This window comes from Manacus candei, unplaced genomic scaffold (assembly GCF_025592945.1).
Source record: "Manacus candei isolate 608988 ecotype Guabito, Panama unplaced genomic scaffold, ASM2559294v1 h1tg000082l, whole genome shotgun sequence".
NCBI lineage: Eukaryota > Metazoa > Chordata > Aves > Passeriformes > Pipridae > Manacus > Manacus candei.
Genome location: NW_026138130.1, coordinates 674,929 through 693,647, shown reverse-complemented (window position 1 = coordinate 693,647; position 18,719 = coordinate 674,929). Strand labels below are relative to the sequence as shown.

The following is an 18,719-nucleotide window of genomic DNA, read 5'->3' as shown; positions in this document are numbered from 1 at the left end:
ACAGATTGATCTTCATGAATGAAATGAGGGGGTTGGTTTTTTTGCTTATTTAGGGGAGTTTCACTGGTATAAAATGAGCAAGAAGGTCAGCAGAGGGGAGGAAGTCAGATGGGAATGGTGCATTGAGTTATCAGGGGGGTGAGAGCTTTGCCCAAGGGAAGGATCACACAGCTCTGTAATTAGAATTATCTCAAGGCAAAAATAGTTGCTGAGTTATTATCCATGGTCTCCTTCCCAAAATAAAGAACTATTTGGTACCTTTTCTTCCTATGAGGTCTAGAACTACTTCATTAGAAAACAGTTTTGTTAATTAAAAAAAGAAATCAGAATGCTTAGTATTTTCCTTGAGAACATGACTTTTAGTGGGAACACCTTGTGTTCTGCTGGGAACTGCTGTGGTAGGATTTCACCACCTGAGCATTTTATTATTGTGACTAAATTACTGGTTGATATCCTCTCCTGTAATTTATTTCTTCTGTTTATTATTTCCTATTGCCTTTTACTCAAAGGCTGATCTTACAAGTACTTCCACCTGAAGCTGTAGTTTGCTTCATGTGCATCTACTATTATTTTAGTCACTCCTGAAAACATTCTTTCAAGTCCATGATTTTGAAGTGACTTTGTGCAGGTACTGATTGGCAGAGGTGTTCAGGATTAACTTGTTATGTTGCTAATTGCAGCCTCATAGTTCCTGCCACAATTTTAGCCCTTAGGTGAGGGGATGTTAACCTTGTAACTCTGTAGGTTTTCATGCTGCAGAACAAGCAAGTCTTGCTGTCAGCTGTTTCAAGCTACATACATTCTTTATGTATGTATTACATACATTCTTTATGTATGTAATGGCATGTATATAAAACATATCAAGTGTGCTTATGGGTGTGCATTTTATTGCATTATAGATAATCCCTGGCACTCCTCTGTGGGCTCTGGTAGATGTGGCCAAGTCTAAAGCAGAGCACAAGGGCAAAGTCATGTACAACTTAACCATATATAAGTGGTTACAAGCAAGTAATGTAAAGTCATTTGAATATCATAGTCTTGCTTCCTTAATCTGTTTAGGTTTGAAATTGTATCAAGACAATTTACTATCTAACAGTAAAGTAATATTTCAGGGTTAAGGAACATTTCCCCTTATAAAGTTGTCAGATTTTCTCTTTATATGGATGTAAACTCAGAGCTGAAAATCCTGAAACAGCTGAAGCGATTTATGAAGCTATAATTTATGTACATTGATATAAAGAGGTAAATTTGACTGTGTTTATGTTTTAAGGTAAATTCTGATTAAGTAGTTGCACAGAATTTGGGAAGAGCCAATGGAGAGAACTATGTTAACGATATAGTCTCTTGTTATTTCAGAAATAAGTCACCTAGAGAAAGACAACCTGCCACTGCTTAGTGAATTTAATAGAGGTATTGTCTAGTCTGAAAGCAAAAGCTGATATTTTATATTATTTCTCTTGATCTGTATTACAAAAATTCTTGCAAGGTAATTAGTCTCCAAGGCTTTTCTTTTTAATCAAGCACTAAGTTGCTTTTCTTTTTTCCTTTGCCACAGTGGTATCTAAGTTGTCATGACAAGAATAAGTCAGTGTGTCATTGTGAATGCACTTGTATTCCTAATGAACTTTGTATTGCAAGACAAGGACTTTGTACAATCTTTCTGGTCATTTTTATAATAGAGTGGAGTGGTCAAATTCTTACAATGATGTTCTGGATTGGTCCTGTTCTGGTGAAGTGTAAGTGATTTTTGCAATGTTTGAGACTGACTTGCACATTTTCCCTGAATAGCTGTATTAAAAACCACCAATGGCATATTTATGTCAACTCTGATTGTTGTGTCTTAATCTTGGAAACATGGACAGTAACCCTATTGTGCCAGGGCTCCAGTCAGCATTTTGTAGATTAAATAAAAGCTTAACTCTCATAACTTTCTGGGTGGGACTTGTACTGATGCAAAAGCCTCCTGCATTTCTCATAATACTGACTTTCAGGAAGTACCATTACTGATGACAGGACGTGTTCCCTTCCATTAAACAAAGCTCTAACATGCACTTATCTCCCTCTGTCATCAAGTGTAGCTCAGTTCTCTCCATTTCCATACATATTGCCAGATAACCTCAGAGGAAGTTGTTATACTCGGGAATGCTGATAACTTATTTTTGCAACAATCCAAGACTGAAGCTGAGGAGGAGCCATGGCAGGGGCTGTGCAGTGCCCGTGGTGGGGCTGTGGCAGGGGCTGTGCAGTGCCTGTGGTGGGGCTGTCACACAGGACAGTGACAGGCCCTGCAGAGCTGGTGTTAGGGGAACAGCACAGCACCAACCTGGGTACTGGACTCACCTTCACGGGCTTCAGTAGGTTACTATATGATAAGCACCATGTAAAAAGCCATGGGTCATAACTACATTATGGTTAAATTTGTATTTTATAAGGTTTGTAGATTTTTCTGGGGAAAAGCAGACTTTTGAATTCTGTAACTTCCGTGATAAAGATGCATGTATAACTAGAAAAAAAAAAAAAATGCTTACTTGATAATGAAGGAATAAATACTACTAATGCCAAATGTGTTGATGAACTTCTTTTTTTTTCTAAAATATGAACTGACATTTGCAGTACTGCTAGAAAATACAGGCGTGCTATAGGTATTCCTAATACTTCTGTCAGACTTCCTAAAATAACAGTGCTCCAAAAGCTTAAGCTGCAGCTCTATGGAGATAAACTTCAAAAATTGCAAGCATGGCTTTGGCCAGCACTGTAAAAGGAAAGCCTAGTTCTAGAGAGAGAGTAATCAAAGTCCATGGTGGATGAGACGTACCAGCCCCTGAGCATGAGCTGCAGAACTAACAGCTTTCAGCAGTGCTGCCCTGTTGAAACACTGGTATGTCACACGAGCTGCTGGGATAAGCAGAGGTTTCTGTAGCTTAATCCCATTACATTCCCTAGAATGTGGGATTGCTTGATAGGGTGACCAAAAAAAAAAAAATCTACTTGAGCTGCTCTTCAGAAGGTCATTGTAGAACCTCACAAATAAAAACTACTTCTTGTCAAAAGAAGAGGAAGTACAAGAGAAAAAAGAACTACGTCCCTTCCTGGTTTTAGTTAAATCCCTGACCTTTTACTAAACCCTGGGTTTAACCCTGCAGTTGGGGTAGGGTTATCTGATACAACAGGGTTTAACTGAGCAGTAACACAAGGATTGCAGCCCTGCATTTTACATTTCCTCAACATGTCACAGTAGGCATTTAAAATACTGTTGCCACAACTCTCAGGTAGGTCATATTCCAGGAGATACGTAGAATGGGATCATCAATACTTAGATTTTGGGGTTCTCCCCAGTTTCTTCAGGGGGCAAGAGGGGAATGCTGGCGTTCCTTAATACACATAGGAGATAAAATCCCCAAAGAAAAAAGCAGCTGCACAACAGTCTTATCCATGATAACATTCCCTTCAAAATATAGAGCTAATACTTATGTACAGCTGAAGTTGTAGATTCCTGTGAAGTTTTCCTGTCCATAAAGGTCATATTCCTTGTACAGTATGTAGTCTTTCAGGCAGTTTGGCAGTGGAAGGAAGGTCATGAAGACAGGGCAGCGGAGCCGCAGCCGGCCCATGCACTCCCGGATCTTCAGACGACAGAGATGCTTCAGAGAGCGAGGATTTGCTAGAAATGAGAATGCAAATGAAAATACTACCAGCAAAAAGGCCCCAGTCCCCAAACAGCTTGTTTTCATTTCAAATGTAAACAGATACTTACTTAAAATGAAATGGATGTCTGGCCAGAGTTTCTGTTCTTTGAGGACTGCTTCAAGCTTCCAGCAGATCTTGACGTGATCAACGTAGTCTAACATCACTCGCACTACCTTCCCAGACAGGTGCTTCAGCCATGACAAGGTTATCACTTCACAGAACTGAGAGAATGTTTAATGAGATACTATTCAATACTGCTGCAAATGATTTCTGTCTATGCAGGACAAGAGCAACTGAATGACTTGAGGAGAAGCCAAGGCAGAACGAGTGTTCTGTCACTCAAGGGGCTTCAGAGGCTGTCACAGCTTGTGTTAAGCCTCACCAGTAGAATCTGAAAATCTGAGAGATGGTTATTTTGTACTAGATCCAAAAATAAACTTAAGCAACTGCATATTTGGTACCTAAATGCTTAAAAAAAAGTGCTACGAATACCTAAGGGGAATTTAGACTCCTGTCCTAGCATGCTGAACAGGGGGATCCACCAGCCCAGTGCACCCCTCAGCCCTTTAGTTAAAGAAGGGTTTATCAGTTTCAAATGGACTTTACAAACTGCTGCTCAATGACACTGATGGGTGTCTCCAGGACCCTCTTTAGGTTGGTCCAGGCTTGTTAACTGCTGCTCAGTGCTTATCCTGCCAGCTCCAGGGTGTTTAGAACAGCCTTCCAGTGTTGGTGTTACCGTACAGGACAGGGCAGGGAGCCAGCCTGCAAGTCCCTGCTCTCACAGCATGGACAAGACTGCTCTGGAAAACCAATGCCATAGTGATCATTAGATATCATAAGCTATTTTTTCACAAATCAGAAATACAGTTTGCAATCATTTTCTGCCATGAAGCAGGCCTCGTGGCAACATCTATTCGATTTTAAAGCCCTGTCTATTCCTATCTTTATGTATAAACTGCCTTACAGTTTCAAACCTTCCTTTTCTGACGCTGCACTACGTCCCTTTTCATTCAGTTTTAGGAGGGACACTGGTAGCAGCACAGCACACGGGGCCGTGTGCTGCACTCACCATCGTGTCTTTGATGACAGTGGAGGTCCAGCCGTCAGTGACATACTGCGAGTGGCAGTGGTTTCCCCCGGGGCAGTCGAAGCAGCGCTGCACGTTGTACCCGTAGTTGAGCAGCATCCTGAGCATGACCTCGTCCTTCAGGGCGTACTGCAGCGCCGAGGGGAAGTGCGTGGTGTTCACCCTGCAGAAGTAATTCACGTTGGCCCCGTGGCGGAGCAGCAGGTTCATTAACTCGTAATTGCCCATCCTCAGGGCGATTTGCAGACAGTTGATGGGATCCTGGTTTGTCAGGGCTCCGGCGTTGAGCAGCAGCCGTGTGGAACAGAGATCCCCGTTGGACACAGCGAAATACAGGGCTGATTTGCGGTGGTCATCGTAGCCTTTGCGAACTCGCTGATCCAGCATAAAATTGGCATCAAACCCAGACTTGAGGAGAAACTCGAGGCACTGTGGATGTGCTCCTGCTGCTGCTGAGTGAACTGGACTTATCCCACTTTCTTTAATGGCAGCAAAATCAGTAACTGGAACTAAATATTTTAGGGCTCTGAAAAATTTTAAAAAAGAAGACTCTCAGGTTCTTAAACATATTGCTTCACTTAATTCATCTTGGAATTTCTCTGTGTTGCTGGACTTTAGAATTCATCATGACTGTAAAAATCATCTTAATCTACTAAATCAGTACCTTGACAAGTATTGACTTGAATTGCTAACAATTAAATTTCAATGGATACTGACTTAACACCTGCTATACGTAAAATATTATTCTATTATACTATAATAGAATAAAAATATCAATCTATATTCCATTTATATATATATATATATTTCATTAACAACCCCATTCCTTGCTAGAGGTTTCCTTTTCAATAGAAGCTTTTCCTAAATGTCAAGAGCACAATATTATTGCTTAACCTGTAGGAATTAGGTAATTAATAGAATATACTATATTTTAACATTAATAGATATAATCTAAAATGTAATATATACATTTAAGTTTAAATATAACTTAATACATTTAAAATCTTACCATAGGAATTAAGAATCCTCAGATTCTTGTTTCTCACTTACTGGTTGTGATTTTAGCTAAAATATCTTCCAGTAACCTTACTGTCTTTTAAATAAGGATAACTCTTATTCCTTAACTCTATTTGCCTGTTTGGTATATTCACCTTGCTGTGATAGGATGGAAATGAGACACAGACCCAAAGAGAGTGAGGACATCCCAAGAACCTCAGCATCAGCCTGGACAGTGTTATTATTTGTGACAAGTAGGGAAATACTACAGGGATTAAAATGTTTAGGATAAAGTGATTTAACACTGACTGGTCTCTTACATTCAGACACAGAATGGTATATTTACACAGTTAAAAACAATTCCTTGTACAGAACTTCAGATTTGCTGCCTGCTTTGAATGAGATAGGATTAGCAAAATTAATATTTCTGGTATCATTATTACTTGATTTTTAAGTATATTAACTCACAGAAAGTGTCCTCTATATGCAGCTCTGTGGATTGGCAAATGACCCGAGTGCTTTGGTACATTGGCATCAGCCCCATATTCTAGTAAAAGACTCACAGAATCTGGATTTCCTCCTCCTGCTGCTTCAAATAATACAGAAGCACAATCCATTGCCTGTGAAAGAACATCTGCACCTGGAAAGAAGCAGTGAGGATTTTCAGAGGAGTCACTGTACACACCCAGCCATAATGAATGTCTCCAACCCTCCAGTGATGGGTATTGGGAATTTTATTCTTCACCTAATAGAACCAATATGGGCACAAACCTTCATGCTGGATCCTTGATTTTAGATGTGTTTATGTAATCCTGGGAACAAGATGGTCCAAAGTGCTTTGAATACAATTACATGGTAAGAATTGCTGCTAGAACTGGGCCAGCAAGTGGTTTGGTTCTTATTCATCCAAACAATTGCTTTTTGGCTTACATAGAATGCTCTTCAAATCTTTTACTTTACAAAGACCAGACAGATAGAACTGTAAATATGAGAGAACTCAGTATCAAAAAGTTCATGCAATCCAGTTCCAGTGTTGCTGAACCACCATGTAAAATTCCCCACAATAAATGTTGTCAGGCCTTCCCTAAGGTGACCTGTCCACATGAGAAAACAATAGAGCATTTAAAAACAATTACAAATATAAAATATTTGTGAAATAAAATATTAATATATTATTTTAACCTTATAAAATGTGATTTTTATCAGGTCTTTACTTAACTACATCACAACAACCCTCTTGGTGCAGATAGCACTTAATATTCTTTAGTAAGGCGAGTTATTTCTGCTGCTGTTTCTAAAGGCATATCTTACAATAATCAGTTTTAATCCAATCACAGAACTTGCAGAAGACTAATAAAAATGTATGTAAATAGACTAAATACTTTAGCCTATGTATATGGGTACTGAGATAAGAACAATTTTTTGCCTCTGCATTCAGGAATACTTTTCTCTGTTGGGATAAGGACTCGCTTTGTCCCATTTGGGCTTTAAACACTTCAGTACTGCACGTGTGGCTCCCAATTTCTATTCACTTGAAGAACACCACCACTGAAGCTACATGTTACTAAAAACAGAACCACAGAGTAGCTGAGGTTGGAAAGGATCTCTGGAGAATGTCCAGTCCAGCCCTGTGCTCAAGCAGGGTCAGCAACAGCAGGTTGCCCAGGACAGCATCCAGTCAGGGTTTTAGTGTCTCCAAGGAAGGAGATTCCACAAATCTGCATGACCTGTCCCAGTGTTCAGCCATCCTCCCAAGACAGAATTTGCCAGGTTTCAGTTGGTGCCCATTGCCTCTTGTCCTGTTATTGGGCACCACTGAGGAGAATCTGGCTCCGCATTCTTTATTCCATTCCATCATTTATAACCCTGATGACAGACCCCCACCCTGAGCCTTCTCTCCCTGTAAGATCCTATATTATAAAGTCTTACCTTTGTGCAGTAAGAGCTCCATAATTTCTGTGTGTCCCATCTGTGCAGCCAGTGCTAGAGGTGTGAGCCCATATCCACTGCGAGGGTCAGGATCCGCTCCGGAATGAAGGAGAAGCTCCACCAGATCCTTCCTGCCCAGTCTGGCTGCCTCGTGTAGAGCAGTTCTCTTGTGGACACACTGCAAATCCACTTTGGCACCAGATCTTATCAACAAGGAGGCAATCTCATAGGAATCCTGTTTAATTGCTGTAGTACAACAAGCAAAGCATCAGACAGAATGTTATTCAATGCTATTCCACACACTGTGGCTTCTGCAATGTGGCAGCCCAGGAAAGCTGTTCCTGCAGTGCTCTTTACACACTGAGAAACGTCACCCTACACTGAAAGGTTTAACTTATCAACAAGTCTGTTCTTTGCTTCCAGGACAGCACTAACCATAAAAATAAACCATGTTATGGTAATCTCTCTCTGTAATCCTCTGTTGTGTTTGGTGATGGAACAGAACACAGCTTTCCTTACCACTAGATGGAGGCCACATCCAGGGCCTTGGTGGAGTCAGGAGCTGTCAGCAGAGCTCCATTTAAACTTCATAAGCAGTTACTACAATATGAAACAAAGTTTAAAATCATTGTGTCATATACCTTCTTAGCTTAATAAGCCTGAACTGTTGAGTCCGTAAGGATCTTAAAAGAGAAATTTGCATTGGCTTTCCCTCCTTCCCTCCTTCTCTCTTTGATCTTCCAGGCTGTGCAGGGTAGCAAGTGTCCTTCATCAAGATAGATTAGGCTGAGAAGCTTCATATGCCACAGCTGCTTGAAATACCCCTGACAGCATCCTGTGATATGAGCTGTGATGTGCCATTATCTGGAACCTACACAGCAGCTTTAGATAAATCCCATACATCCCCATCTTATGGGATGATGCATTTTAATATTGTGCACTTCAAAAATGCCTAGGAATTCTCTACATCTTTTGTAAGCAGGTGGCCCTGACTAGAAGCTTCAGCCATTTCACAGGGATAGACTGGGGATCCTATAGATGGTTGGTAGGCTCTTTTTCTTTAACAACAGTTTTGGAAAAAACCCCCTTCCAATACTGAAAAATGTACAGGTTAATCCAAGAAACTTATAGTGCTCCTTTAGAACTCAGATAATGAGAACACACTTCCATTTTTTTGGCTAGGATTCAGTAAGAATTATGGCATCATAGCCCAAACTGAGGGAAGTAAATGAAATGAACACAGAACACCTAATTCCCTCACCTCTCCACCCCTAAATAAGGTATTCACCTATAACTAAAGGAGAATCTCCCTCTTCATTCTTAACATTGGGATTGCAGCCATTGATCAGGAGCAGGCAGACGTTCTCCACAAAGCAGTTCCTTACTGCCACCAGCAGAGGTGTTTCCCCTTTTAGAGTGGTCTGTTCCCACGTACTGGCATTGGAGGCTGAAATGCAGAACAGCAGAACACATTTGAATATGGCTGATTGATTAAACTCACTTTTGTAAAAACTTTTTGGTGGAAAACCAGGAGGACTCTGTACCTTTCATAGTTATTTCAAGGATGTTCTTATTTAGCTGTGCTGCAGCTTTGTGCACAGGAAGCCAGCCTTGCTCATCTGCTTCTTCAAAGGCAGAACTGTGCTTCACCAACTTCTTCAAGGCCTCTTCTTGGCCTGTGGTGTTTTAAGACAGACAGATATCCCATTACTAACCATAAGACAAAATTCAGGCAACTAATACATTGAGTGCCATTTATCCCATCAGTGTATCTAGAATAAACAACCTGCTTTGTCAGAGCAATTTTTTCTCAGAGGAAAGTTTACAAGAATGCAACAATCAGTGATTAACATTGACTCACAAAGCATTTTGAATTAATCATGGAAAAAAACCTTACAATAACATTACTAAAATATTTCAAGTACAATCCTCTCGAGCAATATTGCATCTCATATTGGAATACACTAAAGTTTTGCAGTTAAGGAACAGTATTGGAACACTTCAGGTAGAGAAAGCTTTTTAATCTGGGTATCTTGCAAAGTGAAAAATGTTATGAAGTATTAATTGACTAATAAATTTATACTTCAAAACTGCTTATTTTAAAAGAAAGGCCTGGAATTTTCCCCTAATTTCAGGAGATGAAGCACTGGAATTTCTGAAAAGGGTGACACTTGAACCCATCCCATTACCATGATCCTATCTAGTAAGTTAGTTTGGATGTCCTGGTTTTAGTTGTCTTATTCTTCCCAAGACTATATAAAGAAAAACTGCACTTAAATCAGGTGATCAAACACCTCAAATGTAGGCATTGCTCAGCAATTCCCAGGAGTACAGGCTTAGTGTGAAGTATTTGTACTTAACTGTCTGAATTGCTGCAATTATCTTTCCATGTTCTTCACTTGCAGTAGACTGGAAACTGCACAAACAGAACAAGAATAGAGTGAGAAGTAAAAATTAATGTGAAGTTCAGGATATAATTATACCTTAATTAAAATACTCAAGTCTAGACTACATGTTAGATTTCTCTAAGTTACATGAATTTTGTCAGGGTTTATCACATTAAAACAGTTTTTGCTGGTCTTCCCCTGACATCATAAATATTGAATTTTTCACATAAAAAATTAAATACTAAGATGAGGGGAAGCTACCATATTAATCTAATTTTACATCACCTACTTATCTTCTTTATAAAGCCTTGTACTCCTTTAGATATTGATGTAACACATCATCTGAAAGGTTCATACGTTCCCATATTTTCAAGAAACAGGTATACTTTTTCATGGAGAACTCAGACCAAGTGAGCTACCAATGGTTTCCAGCACCCATGAGACAAGGCCAGAGCAATCCAACGTAGGGAGTCACAAAGGAAAGAAAGGTTACCATATGCTTACAATAATGCCAAAACCCAAAATAGAAGCATTAACTTATTACCTTTCAGCCTCTGTTGCACAGCCACTTGTTTCAATTTTATGCCTCTCTTGTAAGCTTTCCTGAATAGCTTGCTGGGTAGGGATTTCTTCATCAGAATTGTCATCAAACATATACATAGAATTATACATGGCAAACCAGCACAACCTGGATCACTTTGTGCAGGGAAACACTGCTTTTTAATTGGAAGCAGATGTTAAATCTTCAGGTTCAATCTGAAGTAACAGAAACAGCAGTCACTGTTACAGTATCAAGAGAAATGAACACAGCTTAAAATACATGAATTGGAACTTCCATCTCAAGCTTCAGCCTTCTCCCAAGGGTTTAGGTTTGCACTGCAGAATTATTCTATTTAGAACAGAGTAAAGGTTTTCTACTCCTGTAGCATGTCCCAGCTTTTTTCTCTGTTCCACAGACTGAACATACAGAATAGCTACTTGTTCTGGCGTTGCTTCCTAGAAAGCAACAAAAATAGGCAAAGCTTTGCTTTTAGATAAACAGCCATTCCCTCTTAAGTCATTTAGACACTCAAATATCATCACAATCAAGCTCTGATGTTTCCTTAGTGGGAAAACAACTGTGCAATAAAACACAGGATGCTTTTCCTGTTTGTTCACAGCAGGCCTGGAAGGGAAGGGCAAGTGAAGGACATGAAATTTTTTAATAATAGCTCTTGTTCAAACTGTTTCAACAAAGACATTGTTAGGGCAATATCTGGTAGTCAGGAAAGTATTGCAGATTTGTGCTATTATGTGCACCAGCCATCCAACTGAAACAACATCAAACATGCTTGGAAAAACACCAACTTCACCACCTTATGTACCAAATCTACTGCCTTTTACAACAGATAAACTCACAATTCTGCCTCCATCCATGCATGCCTGCTTGCTTCTGATACTTTTAAGGGATATATCCAAAGTACTGTAACAGTATATATCCAAATACAAGCAGAAATAAAACACACTGGTGTAACCACAATTGAGTTAATAACACACAAAAGCTTAAGAATAGCATTATTTAAAAAAAAAACCAAAAACCAACCAAAACCAAACCCAAAATCCAAACACATAAAACTTCTCCATATTGAAAGGGTTCAATTGAAGATTGCAAGACAAACAATGGAACATAGAATTAAATCCAACTGGTACTATATTAGGTCTAAATGTTAAAATTTAAGAAGAAATAATAAAAAATCATTAACGATCAAACTGATCACTAAATAGCATAATGGATGTAGATGTACTCTGTTAAGCAGTCCCACTGTCCTTCTGTATATTCAGCTACATGCTATTATAGGTTAAAATCACAGATGGTCTGTTAGGCTCAATCCTCTCATCTGTTTTACCTTATCAAAACATCCAGCTCTGTCTTCCAAGACAGCTGGCCTGAAAGAAACCCTCAAAACTACAGGGAAAAATAAAATAAAATAAATAAGTAAAACTGAAAGCAAGTAAACAAATTGGCAAAATGAATGAGCACAGCAAAATTAAGGAAGTTGTCAACATGTCACTTACAAAGTTTGGAGTAATTCTAGAAACATCCTAAAGTTGGGCAGCAGTAATTCACAGCAAACCTGCAGCATTTAATTTGTTACCTGATCCACCTAATGTGTGATTGCAAGGCCTTGCTCTGTAATAGCACATGTAGCAAAGAAGAGAAATATTATTAGCAACATATACAGACTGTTAGTAATGGATTATACTACGGCACAGTGAGTACAGAAACATTTTAAGTCTAGACTACTTCTTTTTCACAAACTGACTACTAATTTTCCTATGAATTGAGAAAATATACTGGTTTTCCTCACCTTCTGAAAGAGGGAAGACCTCACACTTTGAAGAAGTAATTATTAAGTTGAAAGTGATATTTTCAGGATTGCAAATGATCTCTGTAGAGCCCATGTCCATTAATAGCTCCCTATAAATACCCGATCATGAGACAGGCTGGGACTTTGTCCATGTTTCTTTCCCACAGGCCAGTAATGTTTAATAATCTGACCTGACAAATGGTATCAACAAAAGAAGGAATTAAAAGTCCAGTTTCCTCGTAAAAACTCTCATGTTTTTGGAATGAGAATTTGAGAACTATAGCAGTAACTGTTACATTATGAAAAGAAACTTCTTCAGTGCTGTTCTAAAAGAGGAAACTGAAGACAGTGTTAGGAGCTTACTTAAACGGGTAAGACAGCATAAAAACCAAAACCAGTAAAAGTAAACACAAATGAGCAAATAAAATCAAGCCAAAACACTATTAAAATTATTATGTTTCTGATTGCTTAGTCACAATTCACAGTAATGTAAATAGAAAAGCAAATGAGAAATAAACAGTTTTTAAAAGAAAAAGGACTTTCAGAAAGACAGACTTACACTGGTGTAACACCCAACAAAGGGAGATGAGGGAATAAGATGCCCAGTTGTAATAGTGATGGCAGGATGGAATTATTCCCACTGTATTTTACAGAGGGATCCATACAAAGAAATTATTCTGTATCTGAATGCAAGGTGGAAAGAGTTCCTTGCTAGAGGAAATCTAGAAAGAATGCTTGAGTAATTCTTTTTTTATTTTTCAAGAAAACAAATGTGCAGAATCAACTTTATTGCCTGTAGTGCTTCTCTCAGAAAGTGCAGACTACTTTCATATTCCATTAAGATACATTTTGTGATATTTAACTACGGCATAAAACTGATGTTCACACAATAATAAAATTACCAAGGGCTAAAATCCTAGTTGTTTGTTTATAGATTGTAAAGACACTAATAATAACAACGCATATTTAACTAAGACAAAATATTGAGGATCAGAAAGTATTTGCAACCCTCTTAATATAAAAAACTCCAGATGTTTCTTTTACACACTGTGTTCCACTTCCTGTATAAGCCAACAAAAAGAACAGGATCCTGTGGAGTCTGGATCTGGAGTGCCCAGAGTCAGTCATCCAGCTGGCAGAGCAGTGCAACCCCTCTCTTGATCCAGTGCTGGACAGGTTTGTCCGTCTCGAGCCTCAAGGCAATGACGAAGTTGGTGGAATGCCCAGTGGTAGACAAGACTCCTTTGCGCTCACTTGTCTTGTAGAGTGGGCAAACATAGGCACTGGATTCCTTTATGTCTGATTTTGGAGCTTCAAAAGAACCCCAAAGTAATCCATTACATTCAGCAGATCTATTCATACAAACATAATCTACATGCAAATATTAAGTATTTTCAGTAACATCTTTAAAGCTAAATAAAAATGCAAAGTTGTTTTGTAGCAACAGAATAAAATTATCCCACTTCTTTTTTTTGTGTTCTCTTGTGTGGTTTCTTTTGTTTTTAAACGCAACTAATTTATTCACAATTTGTTTTCAGGATTCAATGCCTTCCTGTGATTCTACCAGCTTTGTAATACTCAAAGAAACATTAAAATCTGCATAGTTACCTAGTTTAACCATAGATTATACATGAGCTTTTAACAGCTCTACAGGAATTCTGGTCCAGCTGCCACAGAACTAACTGCAATTCAAGTCACCTGAGATCCAAGGACAGAACTCTGCAGGAACTCTTTGTATGCCCAGACTGCTTACATGGAACTTGTGCAAAGCCTAAAATCATGCAGGTCTGAGCAGATTCATCCAACCTCAAGAGAAAGCACAGGCAGAAAAAGGGGGAATTTTTAAGACTGCCTATTTGCTGACAACATCTAAGTTTTAACAGTTGCAGTAGAAAGTTGTGATTATGTGAGTAAGTAAAACAGGGATTTACTCCTGATCAAAGAAGACAAGAGTTGTGAAAAACTACTTACTAGCATGAGAGGCAGTCGGCATAGCAGCTAAAAATAACCTGAGCAAACCTTGCTAAATCACACGAGGTAAAATACTGAGTGTCTGTAAGTCAGTTGAAAGTTCCCCTCAACTTGCGTAGAGCCAGGAATTCAAGTACCACGTGCTTTCCTATCCAAATTAACTTTTTGTTGAAAAAGATTGGGAGCAACTGAACATATTTACAAAATATTCATTTAACTAGTCTTTTCATCTAATTCATAATTCTAAATATCTCTGGGGAGTGGGACAGGCCCAAGGCTCAGACAGAGTGGGACCAACTCCAGGGAGCAGGCCCCACTTTTGACAGGAAAGTCCCAGGTCAGATGAACGTGAATTCTGTGCACATTTGGGTTTGGGTGAGGACACTGATCTTCAGTAAAAAAGGAAACCACTGTTGTAATTTCTTGTTGAATAGCTCATATCAGAGAAATTATACTCACTTGGCTTTATCCAAATGATTGGCATGGCGTCAAAGAGCACTTTGGGATACTGCTCAGTCAACATTCCCCTGGGGAGAGAAAGCAACAAAGTAGTTATTTGTGGCTTGAGGGGTTTGGTGGGTGTTTTTTGGTTGTTGCTTGATAGGTTGTTGGCTTTTTCTTCCCCATATTCCATGAATGAGAGAGTATTTAATTTGGCCTGTTATTTCAGTAACGTGAAAAGTATCACTCGAAATATTTCAGCCAATCTTGTTTGAGCATCTAAGAAAGCTTTCCAGAACCACAGGAAAAAACTTGGCTACTGACTTTGTCCTGTCCCAGCGAGCTCCGTCTAAAAATAATCCATGGATATAAACACCATCTTCTGGGGCAGTATCAGCAGTATCCTGAGGAATAACCTACAAGAAGTAAATTTTCCATGTTATTAAACTTCCCCTGCTCTTTGCTTTTTGAGGTATTATGCCATCAGCCAATTTTCAGATCAATCCAAATTGAGAATTCCTTTCAGTGCTACTTTTATTCAAAACCATAGAGAGCAGATTTCTGTGGGTTTGTTAATTGTCTTTACTGAGGTTATAAAATGAGGCTTGAATCACACAGACAAATATGAACCATATAGGCTGTTTTCTTGAGTGGAGGTCCAGGTCCAATGACAGAATTACTTTTCATTACTTTGAATATACCTCTTCTACAGATGTTATATTATATATTATATTATGAATATATATTTAATATATATAGTATATTTTATCATATATATATATTACCATATATATGTATATATATATGTATATATATATATATATATATATATATATATATATATATATATATAATATATATATATATATATATATATGGTATGCCAACCTTACCAAAGAAACACATGTGTGTCTTCAGACTGTAGTGAGTTAGTTGCAAAATGAACCTTCCAGTCAGGATTTCTTTACTACGTCTCACCACAATATCAGGACTGAGATTAATAAAATACTAATTTATAACTTTTCCATACCTGAAATTCATATCCCAGAAGGTCAATAGGGATTCTGTGTTTCCTAGCATAGTTTTGCATTGCTCCAGTTAGGAAAGCTTGAGTAAAATAGAATCCTGACAGCCAAAAAACAGGGGGCTTCCCTAATTCATACCAATCCTGGAAGGAGAAAAGTGACACATTCAATAATCAGAAATAGAAATCCCACTCTCTTTGACAATTTTCTCCATAATTGTACTCAGAAAAACCTAAACAAAGCCTATCCCTCCTTTCCCAATAATCCTTTAACGTAAAGGACAAATGACATGAAAAAGCAGATTAACTAATTGGCAGCCCTGCCTCTTGTACATCACCTGTAGAAACTTCAGCCTTGCTAACAAATCTACAATGTAGCTCCCTAATGGCTTTAGACTTGGGTAGGAATGTTGTGCCCACTTCTCAGGAACTTTTCCAATAAGGAGACTGCCAGACAGAGCCTCCAGCTCAGCATCCATAACAACCAGTCCTTTAATGGCTTTCTTCAGGTTAATTAGTGTAATACGGATAGTTCGGGTTAAACTGGAATTAGAAAATAAAACATTTGTCACACGTTTTGCATGATTTGTAAAACATGACAGTGGCAATGGAAAGAAATTTTAAAAAATTGACTGTGGAATCATCTATAGAACTTGTACACCTAATACATACATACACATACCCACATACATATATATATACACACATGTATACACAATTAGCCACATTTGTCAAGTCATGGATTTGTGCAGATTTATTTAAGACTAGGAACAGTAATAATTTCCTTTGTTATATCTGATATACTCTGTGTTGTTAGGTAAGAGGATAAATTTGGAACTCCAAATCTATCCACCATATACTAGATGAAGGAAAAGGGTTTAGATTCCAAAGGAAGAGGTCTACAACAAGGATAACTTGGAGACTGAAGGCTAGAGAGAATTAGGGAGAAAATGGAGCAGGAAATTTGAAGAGACAAATAGAAAAGGAGGAGGACAAATTAAAACCAGAAAGAAGGAATGGAGAGGCAGGCTAAGATAAGAAAGAAAATTAGGAAACAAAGTCAAAAAAGAGATCAGGGAACCAAACAGAAAAATTAAAGTGATTATAGGTTTGTAGTCCTAGGAGAGTAATTGAGGAAATAAGGTCTACGGAAAAAAGGCATCAGAAAAAATGGGGAGGGAAAAGGAAATTTTACAAACAGAAGTATATGAGACAATAAAGAAATATACAGAAATATTTCCATCTATCAAGGAAAAGGTTTCATAAACTATAACTGTGCATGTATTACAGTTTCTAAACCCTTTACCCTACAGGTCAGAAATATGAGGAAAATAAAATATAATTGAAGATAAAGATGGTGAAAGGGAAGTTAAAAAAAAAAAAGGAACATAAAAATATTGTTTGCATTCTCTCTTCCCAGAGCTTCCTCATACTCCCTTCTTCTATCATATATTTTTTCTCTTTCAGTTCATTTTGCCCCTAGATAATTTTTCCTGACAGCCATCCTACACTCTGACCTTCCACAAGGAGCAATGGCGCTTGGACTGCAGACAGCACTGCAGACAATTAGAAGGAACAAAATAAAGGAAATATTTCACACAACAGAGCCTACAGTGTATGATTCACAGGAAATTTTTCCTGCAAATAGAATTATAATAAAATAGAACATTCTTACTGGTTAAATCTTTCCATTTCTTGCACCAGCACAGTGTTCATACTTTCTTCATATCTCACAGGATATTTAAGTAGGCAATTTTCAATGTCAAAATCATTTGGAAGCTGTAAATGACAACATATTTGAAAATCATTCCATATATCATTATGCAATGGTTTTCACATTCAAGGCACGCAAATGCAAATATTTGCAGAGTAATAATACCACTAAACTTTCTGAGTAGTATCCTATCAATACAGTATTCAGTAATTCAATCCAAATAAAAATTAGAGGGTTTTTTCATGTTCATCTTTTAAAAACCACTTAGAATTTTTACTATCATGAAAAGTTATGAATCCCATTCAATTTATTAATTTTAAACCTGTTCATATGAATGAATCAACTGTTCTTCAAGTTTTCTTTGCTCTATTTTCTCTCTCTTTCTTCTGTATTCTCCCTATTTAATAAAACTTCTTTTAACTGAAATATGGCTGGGGTCTGTTACAGCCACACCAGTTCTTACTTGCACATTGCACTAAATTCTTCCCAGAAGGTTTTTCTTCCAACAGGACATTTAAGATTGTAGTTAAGGAATTTCTGCTTTGGAAAAAGATAAATGGAAGTCACTTGTATAATACAATACCTTGCTGAGAATATCATCTGCAATTGCATAAAGGGTGCTGTCACCTCCCCCAGAAGTTCCCTGAGTGCCTCCTCCTTGTGTTAAAAGCAGAGATTCAAAGAGGGTCTTAGTTTCCTGAAGATCTTTTGCAATATCCACGTTGTCATGCAAGCCAAATATCTCTGGTTGCTGAGTAAAGGGAAGACTCTAGGACAAAACAATAAACATCTGCATGGATAAAGCAGCACACTAGGAATCAGATCCAAGGTTTCTTTAGAAGTTGAGTGAAAAACTACCACTGACTTAACTGCAGGTGGATAAGGACCTTAGCAGCAGGTATTTGCAGGCAATTGCTGGTGATAGAGCCATCACCTCTCATACAAAAAGACATTTCCAAGGAATTCTTGATGATCTATGCTATAGGTCTTCCTACCTACTTACTGATTCCCTCTCAGAAACATTCTGGATCATGGTAAGGATCATACAGGGGTGTTGGGCAAGAAGCCAAGCACACCATTTAATGTTCTGCAAAACCACCTTTCTAAGGCAGAGAAACATTTAAGTATTTCT

General features: G+C 38.2%; 2 protein-coding genes across 8 annotated transcripts in view; both read right to left on the bottom strand.

Moving 5' to 3' along the window:
* Positions 1–1,334: 1,334 nt before the first annotated feature.
* On the bottom strand, positions 1,335–10,761 carry ASB14 (ankyrin repeat and SOCS box containing 14). Of its 4 annotated transcripts, none has more exons than XM_051811556.1 (9): positions 10,634–10,761; positions 10,067–10,118; positions 9,247–9,382; positions 8,991–9,149; positions 7,703–7,948; positions 6,242–6,413; positions 4,760–5,303; positions 3,755–3,908; positions 1,335–3,661 (listed from the first exon to the last, which is right to left on the bottom strand). In XM_051811556.1, exons 1-9 carry the CDS (start codon positions 10,759–10,761, stop codon positions 3,468–3,470), a joined length of 1,785 nt encoding a protein of 594 aa, XP_051667516.1. In that variant the 3' UTR covers positions 1,335–3,467. The 4 variants fall into 4 exon arrangements, with proteins under 4 accessions (XP_051667516.1, XP_051667517.1, XP_051667518.1 ...); XM_051811557.1 differs by having other exon boundaries at positions 1,335–3,641; XM_051811558.1 differs by lacking the exon at positions 10,634–10,761 and having other exon boundaries at positions 9,247–9,378; positions 10,064–10,118.
* Positions 10,762–13,557: 2,796 nt separating this feature from the next.
* DNAH12 (dynein axonemal heavy chain 12) overlaps positions 13,558–18,719 on the bottom strand; it is a 59,021-nt gene continuing 53,859 nt past the window's right edge. For 3 of the 4 annotated variants that reach the window (XM_051811504.1, XM_051811502.1, XM_051811503.1), the window contains 7 exons: positions 18,171–18,356; positions 17,549–17,652; positions 16,212–16,416; positions 15,880–16,017; positions 15,174–15,265; positions 14,868–14,935; positions 13,558–13,748 (listed from right to left, as the gene is read on the bottom strand). In XM_051811504.1, the coding sequence (XP_051667464.1) occupies positions 13,558–13,748; positions 14,868–14,935; positions 15,174–15,265; positions 15,880–16,017; positions 16,212–16,416; positions 17,549–17,652; positions 18,171–18,356 (984 nt within the window). Of the gene's footprint in view, positions 13,749–14,867; positions 14,936–15,173; positions 15,266–15,879; positions 16,018–16,211; positions 16,417–17,548; positions 17,653–18,170; positions 18,357–18,719 lie in introns of those variants that run through there. The other variant, XR_007908331.1, reaches the window with a different exon arrangement.

Bases quoted from the DNA above. Each gene is read 5' to 3' on its own strand.
- ASB14 (XM_051811556.1), bottom strand. From the start codon at position 10,761: ATGTATAATTCTATGTATATGTTTGATGACAATTCTGATGAAGAAATC. The intron at 9,383-10,066 runs ACAGTTAAGTAC...TCTTAAAACACC, and splicing joins AGATAATTGCAGCAATTCAG to ACAGGCCAAGAAGAGGCCTT. The intron at 3,662-3,754 runs GTAAGTATCTGT...TCTCATTTCTAG, and splicing joins AGACATCCATTTCATTTTAA to CAAATCCTCGCTCTCTGAAG.